Source organism: Pteropus medius, unplaced genomic scaffold (genome assembly GCF_902729225.1).
Source record: "Pteropus medius unplaced genomic scaffold, Ma_sr-lr_union100, whole genome shotgun sequence".
Taxonomy (NCBI): Eukaryota; Metazoa; Chordata; class Mammalia; order Chiroptera; family Pteropodidae; genus Pteropus; species Pteropus medius.
In genome coordinates, this window is record NW_024353906.1 from 418,779 (window position 1) to 438,959 (window position 20,181).

Sequence of the window (20,181 nt, forward strand, 5' to 3'; positions counted from 1 at the left end):
ATTCCCCTATACAACCCTTAAGTCCCAAACAGAACCAAATAGCCTGCTCCAGGACCAGCATTGCCATTGAATTAGCTGGACCAAACAGCCAAGAAGGACCCTCTCATCCCTGAAAAACCTTAAAGAAAAAGAGATGACTATAGGGGGGTGTGTGTGTGTGTGTGTGTGTGTGTGTGTGTGTCCCTGCATAGGTGCATAAAGGAGATGGGTCATTCTGTGGGAAACTGACCCACAATTTCCTTTCTTCCTTTAACATATCCTAGAAAGCCTACCACGTCAAAAAGGGCTATATAATATGCTATGGTATGGCTGTATTCCTTATTGATGGACACTTAAAGTTATTTTTTTAAACTTAAGAGAATGCTGCAATAAACATCTTGACTGGCACTTTCCTCTTCGTATAAATTATTTCTTTAAATGCTGTATTAGTTTCCTATTGCTACTGCAACAGATTACCACCAATTTAGAACAACACAGATTTATTCTCTTAACAGTTTCGGAGGTCAGATGTTTTAAGTCAGTTTCACTGGGTTAAAATCAAAGTATTGGTAGGCCTCTGTTCCTTCTGGAGGCTCCAGAGGAGAATCTATTTCTTTGCCTTTTCCAGGTTCTAGAGGCTGTCCACATTCTTTGGCCAGTGGCCCCTTTCTCCAACTTGAAAGTGTATCACTCCAACCTCAGTTTCTGTTATCACATCTCTTCTCTCTCACTCTGATCTTTCTGCCTCTCTAAAGACCCTGTGATTACATTGGGCCCACCTGGATAATCCAGGATCCTTATCCAAAAAATTCCTTTTATCATATAAAGTAACATGGTCGGAGGTTCCTGGCACTAACATGTGGACATACTTGATAGGCCATTGTTCAGCCTACACCATCTGCCTTGAAATAGGATGGATTAGTCAAAGGGTGTATGTATTTTTAATGTAAATCAACATCTACAAATTGTATCAATGAATAGTCATATCAACATCAATGGTACTGGTGTTTTGAGGGGAGCTGGGCACCATCAATTAAGGTTTAAAATCCTTACTCTCTCCTATTTTCCCCACAGTGTGGAGCAGGGTATCGTGCTGATTGATGATTTACTTGTTAATGTTTCACTAAAGTGTCTTAACCTAAAAGAGTTGGATTCCCAGGAGGAAGCTGGGGTAATAGGACTGGGAATTTTGGCCAAAGAGTTGGGGCGTGAGGTTGGCTTTCCAGGAGGAGTAGGCAGGAGGGGGTGCCTGGGTGGGAATGAAGGTGAGGAAGGGGATAAAAAGCCAGGAGCACTGTGATTCCAGCGATGGGGTATGATCATTAAAGCTATGGCCACCTGTGAGTGTGGGGGATTGGGTGAAGCAGGCAGCCTGAGAACTGGTGCCAGCTGGAGCCAAGGATGGTCAAGTCAGCAAAGCTGGGTCACCAGTGACAGATAAGATTCAAAGAATAAGCACCCGAAAGCCTGAGGCCAACCTTCCAAAATGAGGCTGCACAAAGCGTTCAGGCCAAGGCTGGCTGGCTTGACCTGATGCCCTCTGTTTACGCAACAGCTGGCTAGAAGCAGCCCTGTTCAAAAGCTGCCTACTTGTCCCTGGACATAAACAGATGGGAGTGGAGGTGTGGTGAGGGGTGAGTAGCCAAGAACCCTGGGATTTCAACAATGACTAAAGAACTACCTTATGTCTTAATCTAAACATCTTGCTGTATTATAGAATCAGTATTTTTAAATCAGTTCTCTTTAAAGGTATGTTTAACATCATCTTGTGTTAAGCTCAGTGTTAGAAACTCTGTGAAAGCTATTGATATGTGACTTAGGGAGTGAGTTGTGCTGAGAATGTGCCTTTGATCATCATCAATGATGGAGAAATGTAGAAACCCTATCCTACATCGCCTCTGGTTATAATGATGGGAAATTAAGAAATATGAATTTAAGGCTGTAAATATCCCTCTAAATACTGCTTTAACTGCATCTCAAAGTTTAATGTGTCATAATTTCATAGTCACGCAGATCAAAATATTGTCTAGTTTCTACTCTGATTTCTTTTTTCATCCACAGCTTATTCAGAAGTGGGCTTCTTAAGAGGCTGTAAAGCTCTCTTTTCATTAAGAAAAGTCCCAGGGTACATGTTAGCAGACAGATGTACCATGAGGGGTGAGACAAAAACCAAGGCTTCCAATTTTAGCTTCAAGGGAATTCTCCATTCCTCTAGGCAGGGTGAAGCTCTTGCACCCTAAGCACTGACTTGGGCCCTAGGAGTGTCCCTGTCTTATTGGTGAGTGCTTCCTCAGACCTCTCCTTTTTTATTCCTCCCCACATGAGACAACCCAGAAAAGCATTCTTCCACTTGCCCCTTAGATGTGCCCGTGGTCCCTTAGAGTTGAAAAGCCCCTAAGAACTCAATCCCTGGATTCTCCCTAACCCAGCATAGTTAACAGTGGCTGCGAAAACTTACTAAGCTCTATGAGAGAACAATGTGGAAACAAATACAGAAACGCTGAGAGGCCAACATGAAACCTACCCTTAGGGCCTTCCCCATCCACATCCTGTGTGGGAGGCATCTGTCCCAGGCCCCACAGAGCTGGGACCACTTCTGAGGCCCCTCACCTGAGTGCTAGCTCCCCACTTCTCAATGTCTCCTTCCTTCTTCCTATCCCTTCCCCTGGGAGCCAATTTCTATCAGTTCAATTCCAACCAGCAGACACCCACTGAAGGCCTGCCCTGAGTGGAGCATGGTGCTGAGTATAAGTGGGGCAGAAGTCAGGATGACCTCCAGGGCCATAAAGTAGGGTCTTCTCTTTATAGCTGAAACTCCTTCAGATTCAAAGCAAACCTGACACCTTAGAGATGCTCTGAGGCCCAATGTCTTCTCACAGTTTATTGGTTATATAAACAGAATACAGATACAGGAACAAAGAGGCAGCAGGGAGAGCTGGGACCATCCTGGCACAGACCCCTAACCCCAACCCTAGGGGTTCTAGGGCAGCCACGCATCTCCAGACATACAGGGCAGTGCTGGGGCCCGAACAACCTCATGTTCATGCTCTTTGGACCAAGCAGCACAAAGTGGCATGGCGGGGGCAGGTAGAGTAGGGTGTGGAGGGGGCCCTGGCCCTGGCTTAGGAAAGACACTCTGGTTCAGAGACAAGGCTCTGCCAGATGCTCAGAGACTCAGGCTGTACACACACAGGGCCTGCATTTTCCACTGACAGATGCTCTTCTGCTGAACAGTCCCAGGAAGCAGTGAGCTGGGAATTGACTAAACCACAAAACCCACACTGAGGCCCCTCCAGAGACCAACTCTGCTATGTTTTTGGAGAAAAGCTCACCGCAAAGCCAGGAGCCATTCTTGCTAACGGTACCCATTAAACCATCTAAGGCCCTAGGAGCGGTGGGCTATCCACCAACATTAACAGGATTTGTGCTGGACACTCGCCGAAAAAGTCATTCCCTCCCACCACCACCTCACAAGAGCCAGCCCACCTGCCAAAAAGGCTGGCTTCGGGGCTGGGGGGCTGGGGTGGTATGGAGCAGACATGGGACTATTCTTCTCAATCATTCCTGAATTACAATGTCAATAACAGAATTCTAGGTCATCCCTCTTGGGGCTCCGGGCACTTGAACATCACTGAGCCCACTCCTCAGTCTCTGGACTTGACCTCGCAGATGTCAGTGAGACTGAGCCCGGGAACCCACCCTTTGTGCTTTTGGGAATTCCTTCTGGGTGGCTATAAGCAGGCCTGCATGTTGCAATTAAAGCCCCATTTCCTTTTACTGTCTCTGTGGTTCTCCCTTGGTCAAAAGGGCCAAGAAAGAGAATGGGCCCCTACATACCGAGCCCGCCCTTGGTCTTGGGTCCAGCTCTGGTCCTGGCTTCCCAGGAAAGTTCTCGCCACCTCCACCAAAGCATTGCAGCCAGAGTCACAGATGAACAGGGACCGCTGCCCCTGATCTAGGGCCCGTTCCAGACCTCAAGCTAGGGACAGAGTCGCGTTCCCCAAGCCCTCAGTTGTGGGAGGAGTGTGGAGGAGAGGGAGCACAGGAAGGATGCCAGGGTGGCCCGGTGTGGCCTGTTCTGGTCGCTCTCTGCTCCTCTGCCTGCCATACCATGCTCAGCACGTACCAGCTCTCCACACGTACCAGTGTCCCCCCACCACATATGCACACTGGACCAGCTGGAAGCATAAAGTGGGGGTGGCAGAGGTGGTCCAGCCAGCCCCAGCCCCAGCTCCCAGGGCCTCAGGACCACTGGCAGGCACAGTCGGTGGGCTCCTGCACCGTGTAGGGCACCCAGGTGGCGTTTGTGGCACAGAAGAGCTGCACGGAGCGCCGCTGCAGGCCCACCTCACGGCAGCACTTGCAGAAGCGGGCATAGGTGTTGATGTTGTAGTTGTAGATGCTGGCAGATGGACACCGTCCATCGCAGGACACTAGGTTCACCTGGAGAAGTGCAGGCCCAGTGAGGCAGACTGTGTAGCTCCCAACCCCCAAAGCCCCTCCATCCCCATTTTTGGTTGTCCCCACCACGGGCTTGTGGGTGCCACGCACAGGGGTGTTGCTCCTGCATTCATTCTTGCGGATGGTCATGCGGATGGTCACCTTCTTGCAGGAGCGCCCGTCCTCTTTACCTAGGGGGACAGGGTGGGCGAGGCGGCTGTGGCTGAGAAGTGCTCCCAGGAGCAGCGGGATGGGCCAGACAGGGGCAGTTAGTGTCATGCTGGAGGATCCCTCTACCAGCGTTAGTGCCCATGCATTAGAGCCCCTCCCCATCTGAGGGAAAGCCTTTGAACTCAGTGCCCTGGAAGGAGGTGGAGGTAGATGAGGCGGAAGAGATAGAGGAAGATGTCTGGGATGGCCGCAGGGGCTCTGGGCTAGGAAAGAGCGGGTATAGGGACAGTGCACGCTGTCTCCCCACCCCAGGCTCAACTCTTACCCCTAACCCCTGTTGGTGACCTCAACCTTCTCTGAGCTTCAGCTTTTCTATCAAGAGGGCTTCCAGCATTAAGATTCTACAACTCCCTGAATGAATGGCAAGCCCAGTCCCTAGCACCATGCTTGTACACAGCAGGTTCACTCAGTTTCCATATCCACCAAACAGGACCAGGGAGTCACTCACCTCACACTGTTGTTACAGGGATGGAAATTGATAAGTATGCTGTTTCCTTTGCCTGGATAGACCGCGCCTCCCACAGACAACCAATCATGTGGCTCATTCATACCCTCACCTGCTCCAAAATCTCTCCGCAGGTCTATCCTGATTTGCTTCTTGAAATGACAACTCCCTCCCTCTACCCAGTCCTCCCTTCCTGACTCCTCTGTTGCCTATTTCTATTCAGGACACTGTCACCATCCAACCAGAGACACACTTTTGATTATGCTGTTTAAGTGTAAGCTTTAGGGTCTTCTTTTACATAGCCCCATGCACAATTTTTTGAGGTTTTTTTCATTCTAAATAAAAATTTACTTTCACACTTCAAGATGGATTTGTAAATTTGTGTTTCTTTTCTCAGTGAGGTCCCCCAAATCGCATAAGCTTCAGTCCCTATAAAACTAGATGAATCCTTCCTGATATATATTTTATTTGTTAATCTATGTCTCCCACTAAAATGTCATGTTCATGAGGCCTTGCTCATGCTGTGTCTACAGTGCCTAGAACAGGGTCTGGCACATTGGTGTTCAGTAAATATTTTTCAGATGCATGGACTTACTCTGTGACTCCTGGGCGCCTGACAGAGATGGAGGGAATCCTTTCTTTTGGCCTCGGGGCCTTATCACAGTAGGTTTCCCACCACACTGACTGGAAGACTCCTGACCAGAGCTAAGATCACTTTGTCCTCCCTCCTACTCTCAAGAAGCAGGAGAACCAAGCTTTCCTAGCTATGGCTCTCTGGGTCATGGACTGAGACTGGCTGAGTGACCAGTGGGAGCAAAGCAGTGGCAACATTGGGCATTGATGGGTGCCAAGTAAGCGGGCACTGCTGAAGCATTCCCATGCAAGCCCAGGGGACGCAGCTTGCTATCCAGCATGCACTGTTGGCTGAAAGGCCTTCGCCAGAGGCAGGGAGCAGGGGCACTGCCCTCCCTCCCCCACCGCCGGAGCTGGGGCCACCTAGCAGAAGGGACATTATTGGAAATAGCAATGCGGCTGCCGCCTCCAGTTCCACGGGCTTCCAAGAGGAGTACCTGGGTGGCAGTGGACACTAACCAGTGGAGGAGAGGCAGGGCTAACGGGGACCACGGGATACAGGGTCCCCGGGGAACCTGGGGAAAGGGACATGGGTTGCAGGTCACACGCGAGCACACGGGACATTCAGGGAACATGAGTTGTGTTCAGCCAATGAGGCACTAAGCCCAGCTTCCTTGGAATACATGAGGTGGACATAAAAAGGTCCCAAATTCTACAGCCCTCCAAGGAAGGGTCTGGGCCCCTGAGGGAGAGGAGGCGTGCGGGCGAAGGGGCTAAGGCTAATTGGGACACGCATACATATGTGAGTGCTGCAGGTTCCAAGGGGCTGGGTGTGAAGCAGTTGCACAGAGCTCTTGCTCAGGCTCATCAGGGACCCTGGTGGCCTGAATCAAACCCAGGAGGCCCTCTGAGATGGGGTTCCTGGCCACAGGGAATTCACGTGGGGGCATCTGGGCTGAGAGCTTGGTGGAAGTGGGTGGAGGCAGAGCAGCTAGTGAGCTACTGACCACCCTATTTCCAACAAAAAGCAGAGGCCTCGTATTGGGACAGGAACATGAGCATGGCCTCTGCCTACTGGCATATCTCTGCCAGTGCCATGAGCCTTGTGGCAAGGGTGTTATCCCTTCATCTACTCACCCCTGAAGAGTCACCACTGGAAGTGCCAGCCCAGGAACCTGGCCCTCTGAGCCCCAACATGACACCTTGCCCCACCCAGAGCCCCTCACCCTTGGGCCTCCACCATGCTCACTCACACGTCCTGCAGCATCCTTCCAAGGAAGGCACCACCGAGCCCCCAACCTGGAGGGAAATAGGGCGGGTAGGTGGGAGGTCCCATCCAGACCAAGAGCCAAGATCCCAGCAATAGGCAAAGAGTCCAAGAGACTTGGCTCCTTTCCTCTCATGATGTCCTAGACAGGGGCTCCAAGCCTTGCTGGCCATCAGGCCCTAGCCAGAGGGGCCCCCTGGGCTGGCCATGGGAGAGACACAGGGGCTAAACTGACTGGTTGGGACACTGGCACTCAGGCTACATGGAGCCCCCAGAGAGACTAGAGGCTGGGTTAAGATGGCGTGGGGTCTCCCTCTTTCCGGTGGCAGCTCCTCCACACAGGGGATCCGAGAGGGAGGGGTGCAGGGGCCTACCACTTGGGTGAGCAGCCTGGACTCTTTCTCAGCCCTGGATAAGTTGCCTCTTTCCTCTGGGCTTAGTTTACCCATCTCTAAAATGAGGCAAATTATCCCTTACAGCTCACCTCCTCTATTGTAAAATACGTAAAACAATGATGTGACAGTTCTTTGTACCTGTGTGTGTGTGTGCATGCAGGAGTGTCTCAGTATTTGTGTGTGATTTTGTGAGCATTATGTGTACATGTGTGACTTTGCATTTGAGCGTGTGTATGACAGTATGATTGGGTGTGTATCTGTTTTCTAAGTAAGATCAGAAATCTTAAAATGTCCAATATTAACCATGGGAGCTTTAATAATTCAACAATAACTCCAGACCCTCCAGGAAATCCTTTTCCTTGAGCTGTGCCCATAGTGATGGCTGTCCATGCTAGTGCTACGCCCATCACAGGACTGAACTGTGCGTCTGTAAGGCGTGTGTGTGCAAAAGTGCCTTGGTGTGCGACAGTGCGTGGTATGCACACTGGAGTGCTGAGGTCTTAATGTCCCTGTGGAGTGTGTGGTGTGTGTGAGTGGCCAGCTGCCTGTTAGTGTGTCCGTGAGTGTGCCTAGTACATGTGACAGTATATGCTTGCTTGCATCTGTGCATGGCCACGTGATGTGTGAGGATGTGAGGTGTGATGTGGTCGGAGCAAATATGCATGAAGAGATGTGAATTTGGGGTGGCAGGGCAGGAACACAGGCTCCGGGGAAACCCTCCTCCCATACCCCTCCACACAGGACCTCCCCTCTCTCTCCCCCTCACGAATAAGACAGCCAGTGCCCCCGGCCTCAGACTGTGCTGCAGCGGGAGGAGGCTGGCACTGACCTTGGCACACTCAGTCTCGTTGAGTGGTGGGCAGCTGATGGGTGAGCGCACAAGCACAGCACCCAGGGGAGTGCTGCTGCAGTGGTGGCGGGTGCAGTCTGCGATCCAGGATGCCCCGGGCTGAAGGGCACAGAAGTTGGTGGTGGGGACTTGTGGCCAGACAGATGGCCTCAGTGAACTGCTAGAGTACAGCTCCGAAGGCAGGTGCAACCCAGGACCCGGCACTTCCCGGGACCCTGTCTGTACCCAGCCCTGGACCCTGGTCCTAGTGTCCCCTCCTGAGACCTCTTCCCAAGTGGGCAGTTAAAGGGCTGCGTACCAAGAACAGGGAAATGGTGCCGTTGGGGAAAGTGAAGAGGCACGACACATTCCTGCAGGAGCCGCAGCAGGCCGCCAGGTCTCGCGGGTGCTCGTACTCCTGGTTCTGCAGGATGGGGCGGAATGGGGTGGGCCTCAGGCACGCACCCACCTCCACCCTCCTGCCTCTCCCACTGTCTGCTCATCTCTGAGCCCAGAGAAGGGCCCCCTATAGACACTCAGGAGGGGGACCCCAAGACTCCCTCGATCTCAGGCAGGAACGTCATCCTTATGTCCATCCGAAGCCTCCTTTGCTGCAGTTCCCAGGCCCAGCCCCAGTGGACAGAGCATTTCCACCTCTTCAGAGACGGCATTGCTGGTAATTAGGGGTGCCAGTTTTGGTTCTAGATAGACCTCAATTTGAGTTCCAGTTCCTGTGGGACCTTTGACAAATGACTGGACCTCCCTAAATCTCAATTCTCTCATCTGAAAAATGAGAACAATGCTAACCCCTTTAATTCAATAATATTTAGCCCTTACCAGAAGCCAGTCACTGTCTTAGGTACTGGGCATGTAGCAGGGCTCAACAAATGGTAGCAACATAAACACACAAACCCAAATACACCTGGCATAGAAGATACTTAATAAATGCACGTTAACTCTGTCAAATCCCCACCCTTGCCAGGCCTTCACTCTTGCTATTCCTTTCCTTGCCTCTCCCACTCCAGCTCCGTCCCCAACACTTTCCCCAGAGGCCTCTGAGAGCTTCCTTGGGGCGAGCTCAAAGGGCCCCTCTGATTCCTGGAGCACCTAGGCTCTGCCTCTTATTCCCACACACCGCCATCCCGCACTGCCCCCTACCGCCTCACAGTGGACGTCACACAGCACGGAGGTGGTGTTGATCTGGTAGAAGCCAGTGAGAGGGTCTAGCGCATCAGTGCAGCGGGAGGTGTGGCACACGCCATCTGCCGAGAGCTCCACCACCGTCTGGCCCGGCTGCATCACCCCCAGCTCTCGGCTCAGACACACCGGGGCCTTCACTGAACGGGCGTGCAGGGTGGCCACAGTCACTGAGAGCCCAGTACCCACCCCCACCCCACCCTGGCTCTACCTCTCCACTCACCGCACTCGTATTTGGCGCAGCCACACACATTCTCCATACTGTGCATGAACTCCTCGTCCATCTGGGACTTCTCCCACTGGATGGGGCAGAGGCAGTTAGTACCCCCGGGTGGAGAGGCCCAGCTTTGCCCTTGGGAGCAGTCTGCCACCTGGGCCCCTCTCTCTGTCAGCTGCCTCCTCGCAATGGGTGGAGAGCGGGCTAGCAGGCCTGGGAACCCTTGGCACCCTGTGACTCAGTCACCCTCCCACTGAGGGAGAAATGCCCAGTGTGGCTTCCAAGGCTCCCTGCTGAAGAGTATTCTGCAGAGTCCCCTCCTGGGGCCTCCAGTCTCTCCCGTCATTCTGAGCACCCACTGGCCCAAACAATAAGGACCCATTGCCCAGCTGCCGGCCCAGAGTCCTGCCTGGACCGTACTACTGCCCTTCTTTCTTTATCAGTTGAAGGGAGAAGAGGGTAGGACAGGAGACTAAATGAGAAGCAATGTATCCTGGGATGGGGGAAATACAAATAATTTAGAAAATTATGCAAAAACCATAACTTTAAACATAGCTTTATCTTTCTCAGCATATTTTCGCTTCTCTCAGTGGCCATGCAGCCTGGTGGTTAAGGGCATGGTCTCTGGAGTCAGATTTCCTGGGTTCCAATCCTGGTGCTGTGATTTACTAGCTACATAACATTAACCTGAGTTTTCTTGTTTGTAAAATTGAGATAATCATAGAATTGACCTCATTGGGTTGTTGTGAGAATTAATAGGAATATATATTGAAGGCCCAGGAAAGTTCCTAGCATATAGTTAGCTCTCAGTAAACATTAGCTACTGTCATGAGCTAATCCCCATCATCATCACCATCATTATCATCTTCGCCATCTCCCCCGTCACCACCATCGTCATCATTCTCCCTATCTCCACTATCATCATCATCGCTAGCATCTTCATCATCATCATCATCATCATCAACGTCATTGTACTAAATCTACACCACGACTCTGAAGCATGATCGTGTCCACTTTACAAATAAGGGCATTGCGCCGGGAGAGCAGAGCTTGGGACGAGAATGCTGACTTTCCGTCTATGGCTCTTTGCTCTAGATTAAAGGAATAGGGTCTCCAGGGAAAGGGATGGATAGAGAGGAGAGGAAAGGAAAGGGGAGGCAGATCAGGGAGAGTGGGGAGGGGCAGGGTCTCCATACCAGATGGCAGCGGGGCACTGGGATTGTGTCACAGTCACATTCTGAAAAACAAGAGGGGCCAAGACCCACCTCACCAGAGATACCCAGGCAGAAGTCCCTCTGGGCCTCCAGTCCCCTCACTGCAGGCACAGCCCCTCCTCCAGCCTGCCTCCACCCCTCCATGGGGGCTGCTGCTCCCCTGGTTGGGCAGGTGGGGCAGCGATGGGTTCTAACACCAAGCTCCAAACCTGGTGCTGGGTGAGGATAAACAGGCAGACGACCAACCACAGGTGCCCTTTAGTTACTTGGCTTCATCCCTCCCTGTCCCGGAACCTGTTCTAGAGCAAATGTGGGGCCTCTTCAGGGATGAACATGGCAAGGAGGTACCTTCTGACCATCTATCCGCATTTCCCAAACCTATGTTTCAGCAAGCTCAGCCTCACTACTCCAAGCCTTTGCCCACAAGCAGGTCCAGTTCTAAGCCACGAGGGAGCCATCTGCTGAGGCACCACTAGCAAACCTAAGGGATGCACCAGCGGCAGCTTTGGGGTGAGGAGCCCCAGGGCAGAGTGGCTGTGAAACACTCTTCTGGGTTGCTCACTCATGCAGCAAGTAGTTTTAAGCACCTACTCTATGCCGAGCTTTTCTCTGTGCTCTGGAGACAAAGCAATGACTAAAACAGACCAAAACCCCTGCCCTCATCAAGTGTACATGTAGGCCTGGAAAGAGACAAGCTAAATATGCAGATGCAAAAATAGGCTTTCTCAAGAGAGCTTTTAAAGTTTCACACTTTTTAAAATAACATTTTAATATAAAGCTCGCTGGCATTCATTATTGACACTCCCACCTGCTCCCTAAAAGGATTTGAGGTAGATCTTAACAAAATAATGTTTACTATCAAATAGTTGCAGTAAAGACTTTTTAGATGGAAAATGTTTATGCAACAGGGAACTTGCTCTTTTCCTCCTTTTATCCTGGGAAGAAAAAGATGTAGGAACGCTGTACACTCAGATAGTGGATGCAGTTGGGGAGGAAGGTGATTGTGGTGGCTTCCTTCTGGTGACTCTGGAGAAACAGAATCTGAGCAAGTTGATAGGGGTGGACCAGTTCTTCCCCTGCTCTTCCCTCCTCACAAGGGCCCTGTCCAGGGACTTACCACAGGACTTGTAGGGGCAGCAGCGGTCTGGGCTCCACACTTCCACCAGGGCAGTGCCCATGCCACACTGCACTTGGGGGCAGCGGAAGCTCTCACACACTGCATGAGACGGGAGGCAGGGGACACATCAGGCACAGATGACTTGGGGTGTGAATCCTCAGAAATGCAACATTGGTTTAGGAGGCCGTAACTTCTGGTTCCTCCTCAGCGCCCCCGACCCCTCGCAATGTCCAGAGACACCCTACTGTACTGTAGTCCAGGAGAGAAGTGAGGGCTCCCAACGTCTTCCCATAGAACTACATCCCGAGGCCCTAGTTCTGCTCCAGGAGGTATTAGCAACATGGCAGTGTCAGAACCTCGATGTCACTAAACAGCTCCCCCACCCTGGATTCTGTGTTACCCTGAGAGTGGTGAACAGAGGGGAAGCGGTGACCAGGATGAGCTCCACCGACCTGGAACATTTCCCTCTATAAAACAGCGCGCCTCTTCCCACCTGTGGAAACCACCCATTCGTAGCCCGCCGGAGCCTGCTCTGCTTCCGCTAGACTCTAGGGCTCGCACTAGAATAGGAAGGAGTCCTGTTCTTCAGGCAGGTCCCTCTGAGCTGATTCCTCAGCCGTTCTCGTGCATTGAGAGACCAAGGCAGGGAGTGCGGGCATCTCAAAGCACAACTCTTAGGTGGGAAAAAGAGGTCCAACGGTCGGCACTAAGGTGAAAGACTGTAAGGCTGATTTGATTTACTAAAAACATTACTGGCACAGGTAAGGATTATCAATTGATGTTTCAAAAAAATTACAAAGTGAAGGAGGAGAAACACATTTGTACAGTGTCAAAGTAATGGGTTACTTTCTGGTTGAAAGAGGAAAAATACAAATGTCAGATGGAGGGACACAGAGGTCCCTTCCGTAATCCAAGATCAATGTTAACACTGGTTATGGTGGCTCAGTCACACGGTATCTGTCTCCTGGTGTGACGTACTATGAAGCTCATGTACTGTCCAGTTAAAAAAAATTTTAATTGAATCCACCAAGCCTTAGATCTCACTTCCAGTTCGCAGGAAGCACAGAGGCTAGAAAAACAAGATAAACAGTTCCACAGGAAACAACTGGATTAATGCAGAAGGTGAGACTTTCTGCAGGACCATATACCAGGCTCTGTAATTTAGTGTCACAGAAAAAGGGACCTGTGTTAGATTAAAAGACATAGAAGACACATAATGTTAATGTGTGGTCCTGGATTGGATCCTAGCTTGGAGAATTGTGGACTGGATATGATATAATTTTAAAATTTATTAACATGGAAAAATAAAGATAGCATCTTCACAGCTTGTTGAAAAAGAACATGTACGGGATGACATTTTGGTAAAACGCATGTATATAAAGGCATAGAGAATATCTGGAAAGATATGGTCTAAAGTGTTGACAGTGAAACATCCCGGAGGTAGGAAGATAATATTTTCATTTTCTTATATTTACTTGGATTTTTACTTTCTATAAGGCATATCCAGCGCTTTTGTAATAAAAGTATAATGAAGACTGGGACAAGGTAATAATATCGCTGGTCTCGGGGTAAAGACTTTGTGAAGGGGCCCGGTAGCACACAAATGTCCCTGGAGCCCCGTTGGCCATGGCCCCACGTCCAGCCAGGACTCACCGCACTGGTACAGAGGGCAGCAGAGCTCCGTAGTGTTCCTGTCCACGGTGAGCGCCTCCCCTTCCTGACACTCGGGAGCTGGATCTGGACAGTCGCCACAGGCTGAGAAGGGAGAGGGGCCACAGCTGTCACAGGCAGTTCCCCTCATGGGGAACTGTACTGCTACAGAACAGGCTGCTGGGTGGGGGCACCCCAAAAATCCAGTTGCAACAGAAGCTAGACTAACAGCAGTGTTTCATGGTCTCGTGTGATCTGTCCTAGAATCAGAATCTGGACATTCTCTCTCATGTCCACCTTGGTCTGACACTGACCAAGAACCGATTTCCTCATGCTTCGTTGTTTACGAGACAAAGCAGGGATCAGTTTCCTCTTCATTCTATACTTCTTTCTGAACAGGGATCTCACCTTCTCCTTGTGCCCACCCCAACCAAAGACCCCCACCCTTTCCTCCCAGCTGCCCAGCAAAGCAGGGATGAGGAAGGGGACGGCTGCAGTCCAGGTGTGCATGCAGACATCTGATGGCATGTCCACCCACCGCAGAAGTAGGAGGTGCAGCACGAATCCCCCAGGTGGCCGGCGATCAGGATCTGGTCCTGGCGGCAGCTGGGGACCACCTCTGCCTCACACTGATCTGGGTCACACTCTGGGGAAGAGACAGGATTTGAGTGCTGGGAGCAGACCTTGCCTGGTCACACCAGGCCCCGCTCTGTCTCTGCTCTCATCTCCAGCCAGAACCCAGTCCCCAGAGTTGTCCTTGCTCCCCGACTCCAGGTGCAGGGCTTCCCACCTCCCTCGAGTGGTCAGTGTCCCCCTCTCCCTGCCCAGGACCTCTCACCGCAGCTGTAGCTAGGGCAGCAGGAGTCCTCCTGAAAGTGGGTGAGGAGTCGGTGGCCTGGGCGGCAGGTTGGGGCGAGGCCCTCGCACAGAGTCTGGTTACACACTGGCCCCGGGGGCCACAAGGCCTGTCACCTGGAGGCCAGGACAACCCCCAGCCTCCAGCATTGCCCAGCCCCTGGACGCCTGGTCCCCATTATAGCCCCCAGCTGCCAGGGCCCGTGTTCCTGGAAGGGGCCTCGGAGGGTCACAGAGGGGCCAGGACTGGGGCAGAAGAGCAATAAGAGTTAACGTTTGTCATGATGGGCCGTGTGCCAGCTGCTGGTCTAGATCAGTATGAATTCTGTAATTCTCACGACAGCCCAGAAAGTGGGTACTATTGTCAGCCTCGTGGTACAGGAGGATTGACCAAGGCACAGAAGATGTTAAATGATCTGCCAATGTCACAAGGCTGCAAGGTGGTAGAGGAAGAGCCCACCAGCCTGCCTGGCTCCAGAGCCCAGTGCCATGAAGCCCCTGCCCACACTGACTCCTAAGGCATGGCTCCTGCGCGCCCCCGCCCCGCCGCAGGCTTCTCCACTCCCCTCAACATACTCCCCACGAGACATTTTCATTGTCCCAGGCCTTGTCCTACCCATCAAGGTCAGAGCTGGAGCCTTTTAACCATCTTACGATTGAGGTCCAGGCCAGTGAATGGTGGGACTCACCACACACAGCCCCCAGGCAGCAGGGATCCTCAGTGGACATGAGCAGGGCCACCTCCCCAAAGCGTGGGCAGCTCTCAGGGCGAGGGCCCGGGCAGTCCAGGTCCACTGGGATGATGATGTCCTGAGCTTGGCACTGGTGCTGGCAGCATCCACTCAGGGAGCTGTTCCAGATCTCTCCCAGAGCCCGTGGCACCCCAGTGCTGTCAGTGCAAGCTGCAGTGGGGGCCAAAGAGGGGCACAGGGGACTGAGGAGGGTGGGAAGGCCCAGACCATCCTAGGCTAGGCCTCCCTTGGGACACTGACCACCCCACAGCAGACTCAAAGGGATGCAAATGGGCCTCAGCCATTGGGCAGCAGGAGAGTGAAGGAGACCCTTGGGTGAGATCAGTTTTGGAGGGCCCCACCACAGGGGGAGAGGAACCTACCGCACTTCTCCTCAGGGATGCAGAGTGCCGAGTGGCGCCGGTGCAGGATGGTGCCCTCAGAGCAGACGCAGCCTTCGCCCAGCACCTGGCACTGCTCTGGGTCCAACGGGCCCAGCATCCCATCCTGACACGTCTCAGGGGGATCACAGGCTGCCACACATGCTTGGTATATAGAGTCGCTGGAGCACAGGAAGGCTGCAGAGGCACAGTGCACACCAGGCCCAGCTCAGACCCCAGTCAGGGTAAGGGGGTGGGGAGGCTCAGAGCATCATCCATACCTCAGCAGACAGTGCAAAGGGGTTTGGTATCATTGCCTCTTTCCTCTAGATTAAGAGTCAGCAAATAACATTTTATTGAAACATAAACATGTTCATTCATCTACCTATTGAATCTGGCTGTTTGCGTATTATAAAAGGTGAGTTATTATGACAGAGACTATACAGCCCTCCAAAGCCTTTATAGAAAATGTTTGCCAATCCCTTGCTCTAGATCAGTGTTTTCAAACTCTTGACTCTAAAACGAGATTTTTACATTGTGGTCCAATACACATATACATATAGAGCAGTGGTCCTTAAACCTGCTTGCAAAATCATCGCTTGAGAGCTTTGGAAATGTCATTATCGGGACCTGACCCCAAACCAAAGGAATCAGAATATGTGATTGTAGGGCCCAAGCATCCATACTTTTTGAAGTTCATTGGACGATTTCAAAAGGTAGCCAAGACTGAGAAGCACTGATGTGTTGAAAAAAACCTTTTTCATGAAGTAATACTTAACCTTTTTAGATGCAGTACATGCTAGCATTTTCTAGTCTATTGCATTTTTAAATGCTGGTGCTGATCCCCAAAGTTGATTTCATACCCACTGAGTTGGGATCCAGAGTTAGAAAAACTACTATAGATGGGTTTGCCTTTTCATCTGTTATCTGTCATATAATAAGTGTGGTTTTCTTGTGAGTTGTTTCTAGCCTTTCCGGATATGTTTAAACTACTTTAGGCCGGTCCATCCGTGCTTATTCACTGAGACAAAGCTAATGGGGGTGGTACGAGGTGGATCTCATTTCTACCTTCAAGGAAGGAGGGGAGAGACTGAAAGAAGAAGAAGATGGCCAACAATGAAGAGAAAAGAATTAATATTTGCTGGACCGTAACCATGTGATGAGCATGTGTGAGGCTCTCTGGATACGGTATCTCATGTCATCTTCAAAACAACCTAGAGAGAGCTATTATTACTGTCCCCATTTACAGATGAGGCAAAGAGATTTAGACGTTAAATAATAAATAAATAATATTTACTTGACTTATTAATATAAATTATGATAAAAATAAATTTGTTAACTTATTAAAATATTTATAGATTAATTTATAAAGTATTTATAACTTTACTAATTAACATAAATGAATGAATGAATGATTAAATCCAGGAGAGCCTCGACTTGGACTCAGGTCTGTAAGCTTTTCCACTCTAACAGGGACGAGGAGACCTTCTGACCCCCACCTCCGCCCACCAACTCACGGCAGTAGTCGGAACGCCGCCACTCGATGCACACGTGGAACTTGTGGCACATAGCCACATACACGGTCAGTGCCACACAGGGCTGCTGCACGTACTTGGTGTCCCGGATCCACAGCTCACAGAACGACTCTGGTGGGACCTGGGTACGTGCATCGGGCAGTGCTGCCACCCCTAATTCGCCACGTCCCAGGGCCCCATTCTGCTCCCCCCAGCCCTGCCCAGGGGCAACAGTGAGCCTCTGCAGGCTCCCAATCTGGTCCCAAGCTCAACACCTCTGGGAGATCCCCCCCAACAGATTTATGCCTCCCAGCTCTGGCCATTGGCCCCCTCTGCAAGTAGGTGCTTCCATTCCCATCTCGGGAGGTCCCCCCCGCGCTGGACCCCAGTCGGCACATACGAAGCGGTGGCAGGCACTGAAGGTGCGGTTGGACACCATGCGAAGGCAGGGGGAGCAGTCAGCCGTGGCACAGCTGTCCGGGCGGAAGCGGGTCTGGCCCACTGAGGTCAGGGAGCTGGGCACTTGCCAGCTGTCCAGAAAGGGAGCAGGGTCCTCAGCTTCACCCACCACAGAACCATCCTCCAGGGTGAGGTCATTGGCTGCGTCCCCATCACAGATACCTGAAAGGGGCAGAATTATCCCAATAGCCATAATAATTACCATTACTCTCAGGTACCCAGCTGTCACTTGTATATTTCTCACCACAATTTTTTGAGATTGGTATTACTATGATCCCATTTTATAGATGAAAATAAATGAGGCACAGAGAAACTAAGAAAGTTGCTATGTAAGAAAATGTCTTTGTTCTTAGGAAATACATACCCAAGTATTTAGGGATACAAAAATACTTACAAATGGTCCAGAAAAAATGCATATATATAAATTGCATATCCATAGAAAAGTACATATATATTCAGTATATCTATATCTATACATATAAAGAGAAGCAAATTGGGGCAAAATGCGAACACATTGGTAAACCTGGGCAACTAGAACACTAGTGTGTGAGAGTTCTTTATACCATTTTTGTAACTTCTAAATTTAACATTATATCAGAATTAAAAGTTACTCAAAAAAATCTGCTTTAACAAAGATTGCTAGCTCATTATCACACCTGTTTTCTCATCTTCCTGGGCAATCCACTAGCCTATTGTCCTCAGACTCTCTTTGTAGTTGTGCAAAACCATGTGACTGAGTCCCAGCCAATGGAATGTGAGTGAAGGTGATGGGCACCACTTCCAGGCCTGGTCCATTCACACTCCCTAACTCTTTTCCTTTCTATGGAGTTGGAAGCTGATATTGAAAATGGCAGAGCTACAAGATGGAAGGAATTTCCATTTAGGAATTTATGTGTATAAGAAATGAGTTGAGCTGTCACAGCTTCTAACATGACCTTAACTTCCGGCTTCCTGTTGCTGATGCTGCTCCCTCTTCCTGAAGCACTTTCTCAGAAATCCTTTCTTCAGGGGCCCCTCAGATGTACCATCCATGACCGTCCCAATTCTGTGCAACAGGCCTCGGTCTTGCTCTCTGAGTTCAAAGACCCATTTTCCTTTACATTCTCACTCTCAGTGATCCCCCATGTTGCCTTGCAGAGTGCCCAAGTTACCAAGTGCTAGTTTGGATAAAATAGAGATCAATTCTCTGACTCCTTCTCTGGCATCTCCAGCCACCAGCTTTGTGAATATAAAGCATGATTTAATACAAAACCCTCAGATTTTATCAATGGCCCCAGTGGTCACATTTTTGGTCTTGGCATTGAGTCACTGAAGGGTGTCATAAATGTGATCCTAGGGAGGAGCTGACCCACCGGATTGCTGCTGACCACAGCGCTCTCTGCCAGGTGTAAAAAGAAAGAAATGGTGAGAGAAGGAGACGTGTTTGTGTCAGTAAGGATGGAAGCCTAACGGAATGGGCATTTTGTCTTTTTTTGCCTCCTGTTCTGTCCCCAGTGACTGATACTTGGTAAATATGTGTTGCGCAAATGAAAGAATGAGCATGAAGCAGACGTACGTGTGTTAGTGCAAGTGTAGAGACCATTTTGAGTATGGGGGCATGATGTGAACCTACAAAATGGGTGCAGATTTACAGATGGAGGGCATGCAAGGATGTGTTTGTATAAGTATTCCTATGTCATTCCTCATCGTAATCATGGCGGTCTATCATAGCCATTTGTCATGGAGTGCCTTGTGGGGGCCCACATCCTCCTACCCTTGCAAGGACCAGCAGTCCACACTCAGATTCTTCCTATACCCCTTTTTCTTATCAAAATACATCCAGTCCTATGCTCTCTGTGATCATGCTGTGGTCTGAATGAAGAACACCGGTTCTATGTGTTGCAGCAGCTCTACTGTGTGACCTTAGGCAATCACTTAATTTCTCTGAGCCCCCTTTCTTCTTTAGCTCAATGGCCCTCTCTAAGGGTTATTGTGTGGATGACCTAGGATAAATGAGATCAGAGTGTGGAAGTGCTTTGTGAAATGCCCAGGCATATGCAGACGGGAAGGATTATCTGGTATTAGGAAGCTATCAGGGAAGCTGACAGACATTCCCAGCTGAAGTGACAAGTGGTCATGGCTAGAGTCCTGCGCCATCTCCTTGCTGGCAGCTTCAGCCCCAGAACACAAGACATTAGGTCTTTCTGCCCCGGCAGCAACACTGGTCCCACCTCTGGCCTGGCACTCTGTCTCAGTTTTCTCTGGTCCAGGGGAACCTCTGTCTGGGGGCAGAGGTGGACCCAGAAAGCATCTCCCTCCCCCCAGCTGGGTCCCACCTCACCACACAGGCCACGGCCCTGGGCCTCACTGGCTTTGCTGGCCTCGAGGATCATGAGTCCAGAGCTGTGAAGCCACTGGATCTGGATGTGTGATGGCGTATGGATCACATACATGTGGCCTGTATCTTCAATTCTGAACCCATGCCTGCTCACAGGAGGCCACACAAGCTGGGAGTCCACAGTCACCTTGTGGGGAAGGGGTGTTCGATGTGAGCTTGTCCATCTGTCCATCCATCCATCCATCCATTTACTCAACCAACAGTTATTAAGCACCTGCTATGTGCCAGCCTCTGTTTCAGGCACAGACAGCCAAGACACAGCTCAAAGTGGCAAGGAAGTTCTGAAAACATTTTTATGAGCACAAAACAAT

General features: G+C 50.7%; 1 protein-coding gene across 2 annotated transcripts in view; it reads right to left on the reverse strand.

Annotated features, from left to right (window-relative positions):
* Positions 1-2,859: 2,859 nt before the first annotated feature.
* The window catches only part of OTOG (otogelin), a 72,575-nt gene continuing 55,253 nt past the window's right edge, over positions 2,860-20,181 (reverse strand). For both annotated transcript variants that reach the window (XM_039851491.1, XM_039851492.1), the window contains 17 exons: positions 19,814-19,997; positions 17,435-17,655; positions 17,038-17,176; positions 15,524-15,718; positions 15,099-15,311; positions 14,393-14,497; positions 14,093-14,200; positions 13,558-13,659; positions 11,905-12,003; positions 10,770-10,810; positions 9,580-9,655; positions 9,318-9,496; positions 8,479-8,583; positions 8,160-8,279; positions 6,922-6,967; positions 4,531-4,610; positions 2,860-4,422 (listed from right to left, as the gene is read on the reverse strand). In XM_039851491.1, the coding sequence (XP_039707425.1) occupies positions 4,222-4,422; positions 4,531-4,610; positions 6,922-6,967; positions 8,160-8,279; positions 8,479-8,583; positions 9,318-9,496; positions 9,580-9,655; positions 10,770-10,810; positions 11,905-12,003; positions 13,558-13,659; positions 14,093-14,200; positions 14,393-14,497; positions 15,099-15,311; positions 15,524-15,718; positions 17,038-17,176; positions 17,435-17,655; positions 19,814-19,997 (2,214 nt within the window). In that variant the 3' untranslated portion in view covers positions 2,860-4,221. The remainder of the gene's footprint in view (positions 4,423-4,530; positions 4,611-6,921; positions 6,968-8,159; positions 8,280-8,478; positions 8,584-9,317; positions 9,497-9,579; positions 9,656-10,769; positions 10,811-11,904; positions 12,004-13,557; positions 13,660-14,092; positions 14,201-14,392; positions 14,498-15,098; positions 15,312-15,523; positions 15,719-17,037; positions 17,177-17,434; positions 17,656-19,813; positions 19,998-20,181) is intronic.